At 39.3% G+C, this 20,515-nt stretch overlaps 1 protein-coding gene across 1 annotated transcript; it reads right to left on the reverse strand.

Moving 5' to 3' along the window:
• Positions 1-775: 775 nt before the first annotated feature.
• On the reverse strand, positions 776-9,160 carry LOC131246514 (calnexin homolog). The gene is made up of 7 exons (XM_058246719.1): positions 9,014-9,160; positions 8,737-8,841; positions 8,573-8,642; positions 1,841-2,970; positions 1,674-1,745; positions 1,334-1,450; positions 776-1,192 (listed from the first exon to the last, which is right to left on the reverse strand). Exons 2-7 carry the CDS (start codon positions 8,818-8,820, stop codon positions 1,049-1,051), a joined length of 1,617 nt encoding a protein of 538 aa, XP_058102702.1. The 5' UTR covers positions 8,821-8,841; positions 9,014-9,160; the 3' UTR covers positions 776-1,048.
• Between the last annotated feature and the right edge of the window lie 11,355 nt (positions 9,161-20,515).

Here is a 20,515-nt window from a genome sequence, read left to right on the forward strand (position 1 = left end):
TTGGTCGCATTCAACAGGAATTGGAGGAAAGCTGATTAGGTGACCCCGGCCTCACCCCCTTACCGTGGTGTTACTGTGGGGCCCACCTTTATGTACGTGTTATGCATCCACTTTGTATATCCGTTTGTTTTTTTATCGGATTATTTTAGGGCATTGTCCCAAAAATTAAGCAGATCCAATTATCAGGTGGACCATACCATAGAAAACAGTGTTGATTGACCATTAATGGGCCACAAGTTTTAACACTGGAAATATTGACGTGCCTTGGGAAGTTTTTAATGGTAGGGCGGTCAATCACCACTGTTTATTATGGTATGGTCCAACTGATAATTGGATCTGCTTCATTTTTTGTATAATGCCCCTATAATGATCTGGAAAAACGGATGAACAGCATGGATATGCATTACTTACGTCAAGGTAGACCCCATGGCCGGGGTCGCACCTAATCCGCTATCGAATTGCAGAACCTAAAGAGAGGTGCTCCATTGCTCCCTGGACAACATAACGTTAAAAAGAGTACTTCTTGGGCCTCTTTCAGTAATGTATGGACTGTAGTTGTACTATCGTGTATGTATTTCCAGTCTACAACATGAAAGGCTAGGATCTTCAAACCTGGGTAATTTTATGGAATGGTCCATCCACGATAGGGCCTGACAGAACAATGTTCTAGATCAAAGAACCATCAGCAAAATATTCAGAGCAGACCGACTTCCAAATGCTCCAAAAAAGAGACTTGTGAACATAAGAAAACACAGCTAAGATGATTCAGACAGTGTAAGTAATAAAGAGAGCACATGGTCCATAAAAAGGAGTAATGTAAAACTGCTTTCCCTCAAGCTGATCCTTGCATATCATGTTAGTTGAAAACATGAAGAAATAATTGAAGAACACAGAAAATCCATCTCTTCAGGCTGACAAGATTCAGATTGCGAGAATCAGATTATCTCATTTACACTAAAATCCCATTAGCATTTCAAAATCTAAGCGTGGGGAAAAAGCATATTCAGCTACAATAACCACTCAGTTCAAAATTTCAAGTCCTCTTCAACTAAGTTTCCCGCCTAGACCTCCGCTGCCGAGGGGCAGCAGTGTCTTCTTTCTCATTTTCATCCTCCTTTTCACCACTGCTTCCTTGATTGTCAGCCTCCAAAGCTGCAGAGTTCTTTGTTTCCTTGACGACCTTTGGAGCAGCCTAAACATAAGATGACAACGTTCTTAAGACAAATGTTTTGAATTCTCCTTTTAACCATACAGCACAATTTATTTACAAAAAATAAAATAGAGAGAAATAATGACATGATGGAGAAAGATACAGCATAGTTTAAACACTCACAGCTGGCTTCTTCCCACCGAAAAGAATCCTAAAAAAGACTGTTACAATCACCACCAAAATAGAGATGAGAATGCCAATTGTCAAATTAGGCTGCTTCTCTCCTTTCTCGATGACATCCTGCAAAACAAGGTTCAATGCTGTGAGTAATCTCTTTAAGTAAAACCTTGATTGCAAGAAACTAGGGATGTTGAATATTGAATAATTATGTAGCAGAAAACCCTTCCAACAAGACCGACAGAAATTCAAGACAGAGAAGCTAGCAAAACATTCACACTTCCCAATAACCTAATGAATTGCAGCAATCAATGATGCAGGACTGAACAATCAGAGGAGCACTTACAATGATCTTGATCTTATATGCTTCCAAGAAGGGAATGTCTGCTATCCGGTAGAGGACATCAAATACCTTCTTCTGCAAGACCCCCAAAAGCAATGTCAGGATCGTAACCAAAAATTACAACGAAAAAATAACAAGGAGGGCCAATAAACATGTAACAGAAACATCACCTGGATGCCTGCAAGCCCATCTGAAGCAGCCGCTGCTGCTTCCTCTGCTTTCTGCTTTTCTTTCTCAACTTCGAACTTGGGCTTCCATGACGTCTCCCTGACTGATTCAGCAACCTTCTCATCACTTGCTATCAAAATATTGTCAAACAGGATCCCGTCTTGCATTGTCCAAATCTCAATGCCAATGGCTGCAACAGGCTCAAAGTCAGGTTTCTCAAGTTCAAAGTAATCAGGATTTGGAATCTGTTGTGGCTTCCAAATGCCCTTGTAGTTAGGATTATCAATCAGTGGGGCATGCCATTTTCCCTTGTAAGCCGGGTTTCTCTTCATTGGCTTCTTCCACTCCCCACAGCCAGGGGCTGCCTCACACTTCGGGTTATCGATCTTTGGAGCCTCCCATTCACCATCCTCTTCATCATCCCAATCTTCGGGCTTCGTGGCTTCAGGATCATCAATTTCCTCAGGCTCATCATCCAGCCATCCCTCTGGCTTCTCAGCTTCCTCATCTTCGATCTCCATTGGAGCATCCTCATCCCAATCTTCAGGCTTTACTGCGGCAGAGTCCGGAACCTTAGCCCTCTCATCCCAATCCTCAGGCTTCTTATCATCTGGATCCGGGATTGTCTTGGCAGGAATGAGTGAAGGCTCAAAATCATCGGAAGAAAGAAAATTAGCCTTTTTCTTCTCTTCCCCATCTATCAAAATCTGCACCTCGTTATCGGGTTTCAATATCGCAGTGTACACATGAGACAGCTTGTCTGACGGGACAGAAGGAGGGTACTTCAGATGGTGCTCAACATACTCCCCGGTCTTGGGATTCTTGTGCTTGAGGATAAAATGCACTTTGTTCGTTGATCCACACTTATCAGGTCCAAACATGATAGAGTATGGCGACTCATTGTCAAATTCCTTGGACTTCCATCCAGCCTCCTGGGGTCGAAGGTATTTCAAATAAGCCCCTCCACATTCAAGCCCGTTCTGGAGACGGGTCTCAAATTGCAGCACAACTGTTCCATCCTTGAGACTCACAGGCTCCTCAAGTTCTTTCACTATTGCATACTTCTTTGCCTTCTCACTCACAAGAAGACCATAATCGTCGTGACCCTCACTCTTTGAGTACTTCCATACGCCTAAAGTGAAAGAACGACGCAGAGCATCCAGTGTTAGCAAAAAACCCAATATCAGGTCATAGTTTCCATACGTGAACACCAAAAAGGGGGGGAAGAAAAAGGAATCTTGCAGATCATAGTTTCTATACGTGAACACCAAAAAATCAACCGAACACAAGGCAGGCCCAAGGTATATGAACCAGCTTTGCGGGCTGTGACACATACCAGACCACTCTGTACTAATTGAAATGCCAAATGGTGGGATAAAGCCTCGTCTTCAAAATGTTACAATGCACTTGTGCAAACATTAAGGTCCCAGATACCGTGCAACATTACACATGAAGCAGCTAAATCCAAATATTGGCCAAACTAACAATGCAGCCTGAATCGACCAAGCAGAATGTTTTGTTTTATTTTTTTATTTTTGAAAAGTAAGAAATTTATTAAGAGCAGAAAATTAGTAGACAAGTTGAGATGTTTCTCCTTTCTATAATTATTTTTCCTGTTGGAAGTAGTGTATAAGCTTGTGGGTTATACTCTAGCCAAAGACAAGTTAAATAGAGCTTGCATTAGAAAATCAGCTTAACGGAATCATGCCATATATAATCAACAAGAAAATATGAAGATAATAAACCACGCAAAAGCATAAGTTCGCAAGATACCTTTAAAAATAATATTAATATTAATAAATACTTATCCCGTGAAACAAATTACCATGGTAAAAAATGCCCAGAAAGTGAATGTAAAACCCGAGTTCCAGAACCATTAAAAACTAGTACACAAATTACCTTATTTCATCATTCACTTTTTAATTCATTTCTACCTTATACCTTTCTGCACCTAAAAATGATCTTAGCTCATTTTACTTAACAGAAGTTATGTATTAGAGATCTTGACCTACAATACATAACCACTTTTAACATAAACCATTCTGTATTAGAGATCAAAATCTCCAGTACATAATTACTGCTAACTAAAATGAGAGGAATTCATTTTAGGCATCTACCAAACAGGGCCTAAGAGGACATGATAAACCATGCAAAAGCATAAGCATTGTTGGAAACAACATTTCCCCAAATATGCTTAGGAAATGCTAGGATTCCCTACCAAATTAAGCTGCAATGAACATATAATAACAAGATTGTCTTCTTTGCATCTATATTTAGTGGAGGTTCAAATTTACGTTACTTTCAAGTTGGGACTTTAAGGAACACACAATGCAATTTGAGGGTTATCAGCTCATGTCTCATTATGAATACTAGGATGCATCTTTTCTTTCTTCATTTTTTCTTAAATGGTGATGAATGCATTAATAAATTGTCATTCCCTCCGGGTGAACTGAAATTTCACAATTCAATTCACATGTGCACAAAGTTGAAAATCAGTATTGGAGCCCACATCAAAATGGCCGCAAACCCAATACATATAAGTACATATTGGTGGATAAACACTAGCATACATCCAGGCCACACAAGCTGGCTGGTCAAAAAGAAGAAGATCCAACCCATCCAACGGTCATGATCAAGGAGGATCCAAACCATCCAATTAACTACATTGAGATTTGAACTTTGAGGGTCTAAATTGATCTAATGGAAGACCAATAGTAATAGTGTGTGATATGGTCCACATTAGTAGTCGTCTATTTAGTTGTTAGAGTTGAGTTTGGTTGAACCAATTTTCTTTTATTAGTTTCATCAGATACTTGGTGCACCACAGTTGGGGCATCAAATGATGTCTGGACGATATGAAATTGGTCCCATTTGAGCTCTAGAGATCTTCCAAATCCTCAAAAGTGGAAAAGAAATAACCGACGAAAGAAGAGAAGGATGCAAACCAAGTGTGGATCCCAAGGAAGCAACACTTGAAACTACAAAGGAAGAGGTTACTAGTGACAACGTCCCAATCCAAGTTGACGTTCATGAGGAATCAGCCATTAGATTGATCAATGGATCCACAATATAGCCTTATTGATGGATTAACAGTGGGATCGGATGGACTGACTAATAGATAAATCAATAAGAATTGATGAATTTGAATTGTAGGATGAAACAATGGAAGACTCAAGCGTCGAGTTCACCCAAAGGAAGCTGCTCAACAATCACATCAGTGAATTCTAGGGTGAATATCTAATTTGTTATGGGTGCTTTGGTCCTTTCTCAACAACGATTGAAGGACACAGATCAAAGGCGAGAATAGTAATAAAGAAGCTACTGCAACAACCGGAAGCCAACATACAACAGCGAACAAAACCACGATTGATGTTCCAGCCATCCAAGTCTTCAAATTCACTCTTGCAAACAAAATTGAAGTCGACACCAAGACATGGAGGACCACGAAGAAGCAAAAGAAGGAAATGTGAGATATAGGACGCCATCATATTAACAATATCCCAATACAATGCAGAGACCTTCATCAGCTACCACCGAAACTAGAGGACGATTTTGTTTTAAAGTCGAGGGGAATGTTGCATCCAGGCCACACAAGTGGGCCAGTCAAATATCTGACACATCTAATGGTCATGATCAAGGAAGATCTAGATCATCCAACCGTCTACATTGAGATTTGAACAACTTTGAGGGTCTACATTGATCTAATGGAAGACCAATGGTCCTAATGTGTGCCATTGACCATAATACTAGTTGTCTGCTTAGTTATTAGAATTAGAATTTGGTTAAACCAATTTTCTTTTATTATTTTTGTCAAATATTTGGTAAGCCACTTTACATGTATCAAATTATGTCATGGGAAATAATACTACTTGTCTGCTTAGTTATTAAAATTAGAACTTGGTTGAACCAATTCTCTTTTATTATTTTTGTCACATATTTGGTAAGCCACATTACAAGTATCAAATGATAATTGAATGACATGAAATTGGTTCCATTTGAAAGCCTGAGCTAGCTTTTCACAAAGCCCAAGATCTTGAGATTCTGATACCATTTAAGCGAGCTATGGCCAATTTATATACTCTATAGGGTTGTGGCAGGATTCGAGGGTATTTTAGTTATTTTTAATATTTTAATGAAATATATGATTGGTATTAAAAGTAATAGATCGTTAGGATTATATTAGGATTTTCTCTTGCTTTAAGAAAGATCGTGTATATATGTAAAAACTCTTTTCTAACAAATTATGATGGAGAGAAAAAATATATATTTTTCTCAAGCTATAGCATATGGTGCTTTCCCATTGGCATGTGTTGTCTACTGTAGAAGAAGAGCGGGGGTTGAATGCAATTACTAGCATAGTGGCTGGTAGGTTGTTGGATACTATTCCGCAACCCTTATTTTTATCTTTTCATCAAGGCAGAGAAGAGATTTAATAATTTGACATTCAAGAAAGAGTATGGGTGGGTTTCTTGTTCTAAGTCCGCAAGATGGAGGTGATTGTTTATAAGACGGCTAAATTGGATATAAGTGGGTAGATTTATTGTTCCAAATACTTCGACTAAAGTGATTGGTCATTTTTTGTCCGAAATGTAAATACTGTTTCGTTGCCTCGAGCCTTTGGTGCTCTTTTTGATAAATTTCCATTACCTCTAATAGTTAAAAAAGAAACACACACACACACACACACACACACACAAAACGAGAAAGAAAAAAGTATGTATCCAAATTCATATTCTCTTTATTTGATTTGGTTACATCAACTACATAGCAGGTAATGGACACTAACAAATGGCCTATGGGCATGAATTTTTACCAATTTGGTGAGGTTTCATCAATATATACCAACGTAGTGACCAAAAAAATTAATACATGCGAAAATGGGTCACTCTCCTGCACACCTTCTCACACATGTCGTGGGCACAAAATCGAAGCAGTCCATGTGATGCAACACCAGTGTTGTTAAATGCGACTGCATATTCGCATATGCGAATTCCTATATGCATATCGCATATGTCGCATATCACATATGCCATGTATGCGATCGCATATCTGCCAACTGTTGGCACATTATTTTATTTTTTTATTTTTATTTTTGCAAAAAATCAAACTTTCGTTAGTAGTGTAACTTGTAACTATAAGTATATTGTTGAATGTAACTTAGTGTTAGCGTAAGTAAGTTGTAAATTGTAACTTGCAAGTAGTGTTAGTGTTATAATGTATAAATAATAAACATCAAGATGTAACTTCAAATTGTATTAGTACAACAAATAGCTTATTGATTGTTTTGTTACTTAACTATGTTGTTGAATGTTGAATTTGATGTTCTTCATTCATTTTTCTAACAAGTCACAAACTAATTTTATAGATGTAAAATTACTATATTAGTTATCTATTGACTTAGGGGACTTAGGGAAGCTTCTCCTAAGTTCTTATATTTTTCCACATTTTTTTTTCAATTTTTCTCCTTATTTTTTGTTTTATTTTATTTTCAAAAATAAAAAATATGCGATCGCATATGCGCACAAGCATATCCGATCACACAAAACCACATATGCATGCGGTTTGACAGCATTGTGCGGGCACCCCTTGGAAACCTCACGGGCCCAACTTTTAGCCTGATCCAAAACTCTGGTGGGCCATGGCAAAGAGAGATGCAAATCAAGGGAGGAAACTATTTCCTTTAGCCATGGCCCACCAAAGTTTTGGATCGGTCTGGAAGTTGGGCCCATGGGGTTTAAAGGGGTGCCGCATCACGTGGACCATTCAGATTTTGTGCCCATGACAAGTGTGCAAAGGTGTGCGCAAGTGACCATTTTTTAACCATTCGCAAACATCAAAATGCAACAGAGAAACCATTTTCAAATTTTCACCTACTGAAAACAATAATACAAAAATTGGGCTGTATAATATCATGGGTTTGCCAAACCTAAGGGTCCGTTAGCGTCATGTCCAATTGTCCATAGTACATGCACCATACAAGTGCATCAATCCAGATAGTCCAAATTTTGAAGCAAAAGCAGAAAGAGCATGGTCCAAAAAGAAACCAATCCGAAAATCCTCACCATCCATTCAGTCACCATCAAACAGAGCTAAAACAAAAAACAAAAGGGCCAATGGTCCAAACTCCATGGGTGAAAACAGAACAGTCAGATCGACCAATCAATGTAAGTTAAAGGTTATGCTTGTTCCCACAATGCAGCCCACAATAAGGGCAGTCTAGATTGGCTTACTCTTCTGCCACAGATATAAGGGATGCATTATGCGTTGCTGACCCTACGTTATAGGTATCAAACTCACAAAAAATGCTGACATACATTTAATAAATAAATAAACCATTGAAAACCCTAATACATAGCAAATCCTCGTACATAGTAAATTAGATCAGTAAGATCAACCAATAAGCCAACAATGGGCCCCACAATAAGGACGGTATAGATGTGCAACCTCTTCTGCGTCAGATACAAGGGATGTGTTACTGTCACTACCTAATGGGTATCAAACTCACTTGAAATGCTGGCATACATAAGATCCATTGAAACCCTATTACATAGTAAACCAGGAAGTAAGGAAATACAGTTTTACTATCTGAATTTCCCTTTTCTGAAATTCCGATCTAAGATGAAAACTCCAAACATCATCTAAACCAACCACTGGTAAGCAAAGCAAATCTAGTAAAAATCATCAACAAAACGCAATAAAAAGGAATTCCAGTATCCCCAGATCTGAAATCGTACCTTTGTACTCATCTTTCTCCGATACGATCCATTTCCCCTCAAATGATTCAGCGAACGGCTCATAAAAGAGCTGAGGAAACATTCCATTTTCAGAATCGTGAGGGAAAAACCACAACCAAATCGCTAACATGAAATAAAATTGAAAGGAAAAAAAAAACACTCACTCTATCAGAAGCGCACAGCTTAAATGCGAGGGAAGAAATCAAAACCAGAAGAAACTGGAGCGGGATCCGTTTCCGTTCCATCATTCAGATCGAGATCTCGTAAACCTAGAAAGAAAACCAACGGTCAAGATCAAAACACTAGTAAAAAGATTGGAAATCCTCCAAAACCCTAACCAAGCTCTGTCGATCTGCGATTTCAGAAATGGAAGAACAGGCCGGGAGGTGAGATAGAAAGGAAAGGCGTTGAAGTTTTGACGGTGGATAATAGAGATCTTACCGAGAAATCGACGGTCGTATGAGAAGCGATTGCCGATCTTGTGGTATTCTTCTGCTGCTGGCTGGAGAGAGCGTAATAAAAAAACGGCTACTGAGTAGCTTCGACCAATGATAACATGCGCCACGTTTATCCAGCCAATTAAATGATGACACGTCATCAAAATTCACGGTTGGACTCTTTTACCCCTCTCTGAATCATAAATCATCTCCCTTGCGGCAGCTAATATCTCAACGAGCCAGTCCAGCCCGTGCGTCTTTAGGGCCTGGCCCTTCTCCGGGCAAGCTTGGGCTGAAATGTCAGGCCCGAAGGCTGGGGTTGGGCTTAAATTAAGGGTGTGTTTGGTCTTTCGAATTGAATGGTATTGCATTGTATTGGATGGGATTAATATTATTACTGCACAATGATTGTATGTCCGAAAATACCATGGAATTGTAGCCATCCAATTTCATGTTTGGGATAAAAACTTTGCTACGAGAAAACAACGGATTAAGTAAAATCATGTTTGGTGGACCATGGAATTGTAATCAACAAACCAAATTCATAATGGATGCCGTTCACTTGTACACATATGTAATCAAAATGTCACATGTAAACTGTGTATATGGATGGATGGCATGGATAAATGCATGCATTAATGTGGGACCTACATGTGTAGTGGATTTCAAAATCTACGAAAATCATACATGAGACCAAATGCAATTCCATGGGACTAAATGCAATTCCATCCCACTTAATCACAACGTTTCCCATCCTCTCCAAATGTTAGATGGAATTGCACGGGACCAAATGCAATTCTATACCAGCTAATACCATCTAATACCTTGCACCAAACGCCCCTTGTCCTTCTCTGGACAAGCTTGGGCTGAAATATCAGGCCTGAAGGCTAGGGTTGGGTTTAAAATTCAAGCCTATTTATTAATTAAGTCGGTTCAAACCATATTCAATAGCCCATCAGCCTAGCCCATTGTAGTTTGAAAGGCCATTTTATAATATACCCGGCACATAAAAAATCACTATTTACTCCTCATCTTACTAAGTCCAACCACCCATCTCATCTCTCTCCATATATGCTCTAATCAGATTAACCTTTGGGCCCAGGTTTAAGCTTGGTATAAGCATTTTGGGTTAGGATTGAGCTTATGTTGAATAATGTAGGCTGGATTTTGAATAGAACTTGGCCTAACCCTAACTCAGCCAGTTGACATCCTCAGTCTTAAGTGTCTGCATTTATCATCTTTTGGGTACCCTTATGTGTCACTCTAACGTTGTCTGTGGTTGCGTTAGAATGCGGGCCGCAGCCGCATTGATGATAACTCATGGGGTGTGGTTTCCACTGTGAGATGATACACGTCCCAAACATTCGTTAGATGGTTTCACTGTGAATGTGCCTTCGACAAAAATTGTTTTTGTGAACGCTACTAATGAATAGGCCTGGCCATGCATAATCATCATAGTGCGCACTCAAGCCCATTTGTCTCAGCCCATCTGGGTTTTACTTCGTAGGTTAGGCTTAGACAAATATTGGCACGGTCTAAATTTGACTTTTCATAGTGTTTACACTCATTTTTCAATGCCCTTACATGAACTAATAGGTAAACTACGTGTTTTGTATGGTCAAAATCGTACTTGCACGCGGAATAGATTTACATACGATCTTTTTTTAGGGTCACGCATTCTGTCATTACGATTACGATAACAGTATAGGCTCCAATTAGACCCTCTAAGGAGACGAGCCACTGCAAGCCACATGGCCACGATTAACATGCCCATTAAATGAGGGACGTGCTTGACATGGTTATAAAAAGACCTGTCAAGTAAGCATATCATATTCCGCAATTGAATATGATCTCATCTGTAAGACTGTCTCTCGCAATCCTTCTAAAATGGGAGATTTTTTCAGAAACATTTGTGGAACCAGTAGTGACCTAGAAGATTCCAGAGACCAATGGAGCAAACCGATGCCCAAGCCAACCTGAACGCGACCCTAGGCCCAAACCGTAGGGGGAGTCGTGAACCTATGTCAAGTCACGTTCTACACGTTGACCAAAATAAAGAAAATGTGAGATCTGATCTATCCAAATGATATATCAGTATCAGGGGTCATATCCCTTGAATGCTCTAAATCATCACCGTTTAAGGTGATTAAATGAAGGATGTGGTTTGGCCCGGACCGTCCAACACTCGGAAGTTGACAAGGTGGGTCATCAAGAGACGATGGGTGGCCATGTTCAATAGAGATTAGCCCTTGAGGTCCCCGAACCTTAGTTTGGTTGTCTTCATTAGAGGAACTTTGGCATTCTTAGGTCAGATCTTTAGTGGGCCACGAAGATCTTTGCAATGAATTAGCCATGAGAAGAAGATCATATAAGTCAGCAAGTCCGAAGTCTTTTCTTTCCAAGGCAAGTCCTTTTTTGCTAAGGAAGAAATTGTGTATCCAAAAAGCTCACACCCAAAAAAGAACTCAAGGCCACATGCCAAACACATCTATCTTACATTCATGTCTATTTTATTTATCCTAGCCTAGCCTAATTCACTACTGTCCAGCGGCTCCCGCTACGGTATGTTTATTTTAAGAGTATATTAAATATATACAACCTTAAGTTATTAGATCCATATATCTATCTAAGTTCCAATTCAATTGTTCATAGCCCGATCACATCCTGACAACCATCTGTCTTGATCGTTTGTTCCGATAAATGCATAAGATATTTATCTTATTTCTTACTTCAATTAGATTGTAAAGCATGATAGTTGTAACAGGGTTATTACATTAATAAAGATCGATTGTGTTTATGCTAGTCTTTATTTTGTTCTATGCAAATCTCTTACTCTAATCGAGGAATACCACATCAAAGCACTAGTGAAATAAAAAGTCCTTAAACTGGCCGATTTCGTAATCACTGGTACAAGAGAAAAATAACTCATTCATAAGAGCTAACCCCTTCCCTTACTCAAATCGCCTAAGTACGACGTGCATCGAGTTAACAAGTTGGTGATCGAGAGGACTTGGGTTTCCAATTCAGTCTCCAATATGTTTGCCTCGATGTAAGGGTATCAATAGGGGTGCACACGGGTCGGTTAGATCCGGTTCTCGGGTGAAACCGAAACTGAATCGTTCCTAACGGTTCTAGGATTTTCGGAACCGGACCATTGGCACCCTAGAACTGAACCGGAACCGGACCGTGAAAACCGGTTCGGTTCCACTGTTCTGGACTTTGTAAAATCCAGCCTAATTGGTGAATGGAGAGAGAGAGAGAGAGGGCGGTGGTGAATGGAGAGAGAGAGAGAGGGCAGGGGCCTGGGCAACCGCAGTATCGCATGCAGAGTCGTAGACTGTAGAAGAAAGGGAGACAACTAGAGAAAGAGAGATAGAGAGAGACGGTGACAGACGCACGAGAGTGAGCAGGCGAGATAGAGAGAGAGAGAGACGATGAGATAGAGAGCAGCACGCCACGCAGTCGCAGATAGAGTGAGAGATGGTGAGAGAGAGGGAGACGGCAAGAGAAACAAAGACATGGTTTTTTATTTTTTTGGTTTAAAACTTAAGTTCAGATCAACGGTTCGGATCCAATGATTGGATCCACTGTTCGGGTCCACGATTCGATTCGGTTCTACATGCCCTTAAATCAAAACCGAACTGTATCCAACAGTTCTTGGATTTTTGGAACCGGAACCGGGACCGGTGCAGTCTAGAAGCAAACCAAACCGGATCGTTGGATCGGTTCCGGTCCAGATCCATGGTTCTACCAGTTCGATGTGCACCCCTAAGTATCAACTAATTTAGTCAATATCCTTAAGTCAATTGAGTAGACTCTAGCATGCCCGCACAATCATACACACATGTTGGAGAACCGTGAAAGCACACAGATGAATCAAGCAAAGTATTCTAATCGCACAATCAAGTCCAATCACAAACGCTCTGAATTTAATATGGAAAAACCCTTGTGGGAAAAAAACCACGGCACAAAGCAACAGTAATGCACTATGAAAGCAAAAAATTACAAGAGATAGAGATTAATCGATTTGAACGAGCCTCAAATCTCCTCCAGTTATGCCCTTAAAACCCTTAGGAACAAATTTAGGAAACCTAGAACATCTCTATTACTCACCACAAATCCCAATTACACCCATATATATAGCATATACAAGAATCACAATTGAAATCGGAAACAAATCCCACACTAATGCAATTTTACGCACGCGCTTGATGGCACTTTCGATGACATCGACAGACTGTCGATGGCATCAAACACCCTCGATGTCATCGAGTAGAACACCAAAATGTTTCAGCGACTAAACATGGGATTTTTAGATTTTTTTCGATGGCATCGATGACCCATCAATGGTATCGAACCCCTTTGATGGCATCGAGCAGGATGCCACAAAGTGTCCAGCAACTAATATAGGATTTCTGAATTTGCTTGATGGCATCGAGTAGCTTGCTCAATGGCATCAAACAACTGTTGATAGAATCGAATGGTCCGTTAATGGCATTGATAGACCCTGTTGCTGAAAGATTTGAGACATAAACAACAATACACACATACTTCCTATCTAGACCCCCAATCACACGAGTGGTCTTTTACCCCCAGACTTCCCAACAATTACCAAAAAATTAGTCCAAATGATTATAAATAGCTCCCTCTTCTCCCATTATAATCATTGAAGAAAGCTTCTAAGCATCCATCAAAGCCTTTCCCTTCCCCATAAGCATCTATTGTCTGTCTCATCCCTCCTCCAAGGAGATGAGATATTAGACGGAGAGGAGTCTAGCCAAGGTAGCCCAACCCTACTCACTTGAGCGATCAAAAACACCAATCCAAGCCACTCTATATGAGCCTTGCAACAAAATTGTTTATCCATTCATCCAACTTCAATCAGTTTCATTTATTCTCACATCATCATCATGCAACATTCGATCCCTCCTCAACCCCCTTTTTACTTTGCCATCAGCATCATACACCGCATACATTACATCTAAACACCCAGTCATTCAAGTGTATGCTCTGCAGCTTGCCAACATATCAAATTATGCCCATAAAAAACTCAGATCGATTGGTTATTCAACCGCTTCATCAAGTAGGTGAGTCAACGTAAATTTATCTTACCCCGGCCACTACTTGTCATAGGCATCAAATTATCATTGCATGCCACTCACTTGCATTATCGGCACACAAGAACTAACCTAAATTCTGAAACTCGGTGTAGTCTTGTGAAGTAAAGACCACACTATTGTGCAGGCAAAGTGGGTGCCTATATCTTCCCTCTATATTTGTGGTCCCTTACCCCTAATTTACGGTCATAGATTAATGAGTCATTTAGGATAGATAACCTTCAGATTCTCTCTCCTAACATTTCTACATGATCTAACCGACTGTAGAAGTAGAGTAACTGGTTAGTAGCAACTCCAAGTTAAATAATTACCCCTAGGCCTCAAACAAAACCACATGCCCCCTGAAAAGGCACCCCTGAACATGATCTACCCACAATCCAACATTCATAATCCAACAACTAAGGTCATTAAATATTTAATCTATTCTTAAAGCATACTATAGTGATGACGCTAGATAGTAGCGGATCTGAACTAAACTAAGGATTTTGGACTTGCTGCAACATGTTAATTAGGTCATGAAAACCTGGATGAAGGGAAAACACAAATATCAACTTCATACAAAACTTTTGTGTCATCATTTTTTGAATCATGCCCTAAAATGATCTAGAAAATGGATGGATGGCGTGGAAAAAACACACACATCATGGTGGGGCCCATAGAGCATGGTTTAATAGTGGCTACTACCAACAGTGTTAATAAGCAATCTGCTTCCAATCATAATTGATGACATAACCAAATTCAATGGGTCCCACCATGACGTATGTATTTTATCCATGCCCTCCATCCATTTTGCCAGCTCATTTAAGGCATGACGCAATGTAGACACCCTACCGATACCACAAAATACTACTCTGTCTAGCTATACCTTGATAAAATCGCACATAGGTCCCTTAATCCACATTGGACGCCTAATAAAATTGAGAGGTGGGATCCCCGGCTCATCATGAACAAAGTTACCGGACTCAATCAAGAGATTTCTAATCCTTTGCCCCATAATTAAAATCCAATAATCAACACCTACCAAAACCCATACCTAGGTAGTATCTCGATAAAATTGCACCACCCTACTAAAGGAAACGATACAAGCCAATCTAAGAAAAGAGAATAGGACTTAAGTGTCACTATGAGACAGTGAGCTACTCTGATCACATGATAATGAACCTTATAAAACTGAAATAAGCCAAGAAACCGACCCTCGAAGAGAAAGACGGGTCGTTGAACGTAATGGAAGCAAAGAAAGTGAAGGAAGTGAGCTACTGGCCACCTGGTGCTCTTTTCACTAACTAAAGATGTAGATCTCCTCTAACATATCTCACATTGCTGAAAAAATGACAAGTGTACACTGTCGGTCCACCAAGAGCTGACAATTCCGCTCTATAAATTTGACCCCCGTAAGCAATGGGGGGAGGTCAAAGGAATGTCCCAAGGAAGAGAGAATAAAGAGAACAGAGAAATAAGGGATAGGAGGGAGGAACCAATAAAGACTCAAGGGATGGGTCAGATGAACAAGTCAGGGTGGATCTCCCTATTAGGAACACCCAAAGAAAACCCCACATCAATGCCAAGACCGTGCACAATTTAAAGACCAACACTTGAAAAGTCCACTCGTCCAAGAAAGCCAGACGGATCAGAAATAGGGTCAGAATCAAGGATGTCTTACTATCCTTTTAAACAAAAAGGTGTCTAGTTTTTCCTTTTCTTTCTCACATCTCAGTTAAGCTGTAGAACACAATCCTAACATATCATTATCATCATTCACATTCTTATTTATTATGTTTATATGCATGTTTTTATCTATCTTATTTGTTTGCCTAAAGTTTCTTAACTCTCCAAAACAAGACTAGGATTTCTATTATTTCGCATGCCCAATTATCTTAAAAGACTAGGTAAAGTATGGATAGATATATAACATTGCTGCAAAATTAAATTCTCTTAAAAGTCAAATATCCCATAAAGTAGAGACTGCATAGTGTGCGGACAAAAGATCATGCCTAACCCCTTCCTCTTCTAATCCCAATGGGTTTAAAAAAAAAAAAAAACACACACACACTAACACCCCACACACACCTACACACTCACACTGTAATGGAATTTCACCATAATGGGTACTCAAACCCAACCTTGTGTTGAAACTCTTGTGAATCTACCACTCAGGCATGAGTAAGGACCCTTGACAAAGTTTACACCTGTTTGGACTTGGTAGGACTTCCAACAATGAGTTGAGTCAGGTGAGTCCTGATGGACTCAGCTACTTTGCCTTTCTTTTGAGTTAATATATGTAAACGTCAATTAGATAAAAATGAAGTTTTAAAAAAAAATTAAAAATAAAAATAAAAATCTCTCGCCACTTTGCAAGTAAGCAAAGCTTTCAAGTAACTTCCATTTTACCTTGCTAGTTAGTGGATGCTAATTATTTTTTTCCTTAACACTATCAATTAGAGAAGGATTAGTCATTGAAGCCCCCTTTTATTTTGATAATAAATAGGCTTACTTTATCAAAAGAGAGTGACTCTCCCACTCTTAGTGGGGATTCCTGAGTTCCTTACCTCATTCTAAGAAAGCATTCATTTTAAAATACTTCAATTGGTATGCCTAAGAAATAGGCCCATTCAATAGCTTTTTGTTCAATTTCTCTTGGAGTAAAATGCTCATCAATCAATATGAACCAAGGGAATTACTCTCTAGCCTCTCATTTCATATATAATTTTATCTTGATCCCTTCATACAATGAGCGTCACCATCGAAATGACTCTCTAGCCTCTCATTTCATATATAATTTTATCTTGATCCCTTCGTACAATGAGCCTCACCATCGATAGAAGATTCCTTGTAGGTCTAACCAATTTGAAGTCCAAGCATTTTGATTTTGGGGCCTCAAATGCACGTGGTTAAGACAAGTAATCAGCGATAGTCAACATTTAACTAGTGAAAGTCCAATAATTAAAGGGTAAAAGTCCAATAATTGAAGGGTAACAATATTTCGATCTAGTAAATTACTAGGGAATCCCTCTCAATTTTTAGGGATCCCCTCATTGAAAGTGAGGCCTTTTTTTTACACACTCACCTACTCACTCACATCACATGGGCACTCGATCCCTAGTCTCAATGTTGAAACAGAGTTTGTTTATAACTGAGCCATGAAATGAGGCCCTTAATATCATTAGCATGAGTGATGTAACCATAGCCCCATGTGTTGTGTTTTTTAATAAAAATAAATTTCAAAAATAAAAGTTATTTTTAGAAAGTATATAAATTTATTAATTATTTAAACTTTTCATAAATAGTGTATATATTCAGTCGTAGGTAAGAGAACGGGTTTTTACTTCCGCAACCAAGTTTCAAATCTCCTCAAGGTGCTTTGTAGCATCCGTGTTCACGTGCGCGGCGTGGGATGTAGGGCTGCTTGGGCGCTTGATTAGGAGCATATGCCACGTGTCGCTCACATGGCAACAATTTTATATTGTTGAATGACCTTTTTCTGTATAAAAAGATATAAAAATAACTGCCATAGGACAAATAGTCATGTCCTTTCATGAAAAGCACTTTGGTATCTTTAAGGAAGAATTTCATGATCATTCAATTGCTATAAATCCTGGATATTATAATCCAGAAAAGTACTCTTCTCTCTCTATTGTGCAACACTCTTGAATTTGACTTCTTACTATGTTTTCCAATACATTAAAAAGGCATATCGGTGTCAAAACTAGAGATCTGTTCAACACTTAAATGTTAGATTGAGAGTTCATTGTATTCTGAAGGCAATTTGCAGATTTCCTTCGTTTGCGAGTTTCTTGTATCCTGAAGACAATTTAAATTTCCTTCGTTTGTACTTGCTGAAACTATCAGAAAAGGGGCAACAAATCTGTCTTAAGAAATTGACTACTCAAGTCGAGCCTTGAACCTAATAAATCTAATTGTCTCATTATATTTTTCATTTATCTTCTTTGTGTTCTAGATTGTTATGTTTTCCAACACCATGTGCACCAAATCCAACAAATCCAACTTATTATTACGGCAAGTCAATGGCCCATGTCGACGCAAAGAAAAATCAAATTTTTGAATAAGCCCAACACACGTGTAATTTCAAGCCAAGACCTGCAATATTAATTCTACGAAAATATGGCTTCATTATTTCTATCTTGCTGCATTGGCAACTAAAAGTCCATTTGCTTGCGCATTCAAATCATTTCCACGCTATTAGGATTTTTTAGTCCACGTTTGGTTGTACCAAATGTTATCAATTTTCATAATATTTTACACCAAGTTAGATTAATTAATCATGATATTTCATGATATTTGGTGCAACCAAACACGGTCTTAGTTAATAAAAGCAAAACACCGTTCTACACGCATTCACCAAGGTTACGATCGAGGCAGCACTTTCTACACCACCCTCATTGATCAAACGTAGATGATGTGTGGCCCGCATCTTTGAACTACATACATAGAATTTGTACACATATAAAATAGCTGAAGTATACAACTCTACTTTGACTGAAGTTGTGGGTTCGAAACCTGACCTTTTTTCTTTCTTTTTTTCTAAGTTGAATAACAATGCACAGGTGAATTGCTTCGAGTCATCACGAGTCATGTGAACTCGAGGCTGAACGAGGGTTGATATATGCATGTTGGTATTATCCTGTAATCGAGTAGAACTAGGCATACCCTTGGCTCCATTTTCTATTCTCAAAGTCAGGCTTAGTTATGTTGGTAGAGCTCAACCGGATTTCAATGAAATGGGCCAGGTTGTGCTTAGGATTGATGAATTTTAAGTTGGTCAGGTTGGATACAGGGTAGTGTGTCGGGGGTCAGGTTTAGGCCGGAAATTTTGGCCTGATTGGTCAATGGGTCAGAACAGAGTGACCCTGAGCTGACCTGTACCAGACTTATTTGCCACCACTAGAGGAACATAGAAAAAATACACTGCAACACCATGCTCTTCAATGATGCAAACCAGAGCCCAACCCAAACCCGACCTTGCCATCCCTAGAGGAAAGTTTTTTTTTTTTTTTTTTTTTTTAATGTAATACCATGCATTAGTCAAAATGCAATATCGTGCATTCTTCAACTATAAATGTGCCACGATAGATCCTTAAAATACCAAGACTAATTCATCTCATAGACCTGACCCAGCTGAACACCTCATCGATCAAGATTTTGGGTTTTCGAACCATGCCAGCTGAGATGGGTACAACCTACAAGCTTTTAGAGGCATGCTCCATCCACAGTGCAACACAACATAACAATGGTATGGAGTACCAAAGCATATGCACCACTTATCCGAGTCCGAACTGGTGTGGAATTATACATGGACCACAAACCATACACCTACTCTATGGATGGAAATGGCAAGGATGATGCCATTGTTTAGGATAGATGGTCGACATTCACTAGCAATAGAATGCATAAAAGCACTTAGAAATCGATCCAATAACCAAAAATGATTTTGATAGAAAGCCATGAATTGAGCAGGAAAAGGAGATTAAAAACTATCAGTAGACCTGGAACTCTCCCATGGTCTTTGAAATTGAAAACAACCTGAAGACATTCATTCAGACAGAATAAACATTGGACATTTGCCAAGATGGGGATAATGGCACTAGATCCGAGCATCCATCAGGTGGGGTTCCACCACATAGCAGCACTGACTGAAAAATAAGCTGTCTTCTACTTATTAGGTGGGCCACAATGTTAAAAACAAATGGACAGGTTAATTTGGTTAGTACCAACACAAGAAGGATGTAACAGTGAAGAAAGCAAATCAGGATGTTTGTTTACCATAAAACAGCAAGGGGCAGTTTAAACATGGACAAGGCCTGCGCTGTGCATGAACATGGACCAGCCAGCCATAATTCCATACCAAGCAAACGTAGATACAATCAAAAACAGATACGAATGCAGAACAAGACCTCCACACGAGGGTTGGTGGGACCTATTCATTGAACAGGTGCGTAGATTTTAAATATGAAAAAAAATAAATAAATAAATAACACTAGGTTTTCAGTTTTGTACATTCAGTTTTGTACATTTGGGCCCATACCTCAGTGAGCCCAGATCATTAGCCCATTGGGACCTACCTTTGATGGACCATTTTCTCTAAAAATATCCCAGATTAGTAGAGATGCTAACCACCAATCTTGCGCCTCTTTGAGTAGAGTGGACTGTTGCTGCATGTATCTTCTCAATTTTCTATCCAGGCTACTAAATTAAAAACTTGGATCTCCAAGAAGGGATTTCATGGAGGAGCCCGAGAGAACAATGTTCTGGATCAAAGAACCATTGGTATGATACTCAAGGCAGACTGAATTCTTAAAACTCATAAAGGAGACGTATGTGCACCATCAAAAAAATAAGAAAACACAGCTATAGCTTAATGACAGAACAAGAAA

This window comes from Magnolia sinica, chromosome 5 (genome assembly GCF_029962835.1).
Source record: "Magnolia sinica isolate HGM2019 chromosome 5, MsV1, whole genome shotgun sequence".
Classification (NCBI taxonomy): Eukaryota; Viridiplantae; Streptophyta; class Magnoliopsida; order Magnoliales; family Magnoliaceae; genus Magnolia; species Magnolia sinica.

Bases quoted from the DNA above. Each gene is read 5' to 3' on its own strand.
- LOC131246514 (XM_058246719.1), bottom strand. From the start codon at position 8,820: ATGATGGAACGGAAACGGATCCCGCTCCAGTTTCTTCTGGTTTTGATT. The intron at 8,643-8,736 runs GTGAGTGTTTTT...ATGTTTCCTCAG, and splicing joins AGCTGTGCGCTTCTGATAGA to CTCTTTTATGAGCCGTTCGC. The intron at 1,746-1,840 runs GTGATGTTTCTG...GGGGTCTTGCAG, and splicing joins ATGGGCTTGCAGGCATCCAG to AAGAAGGTATTTGATGTCCT.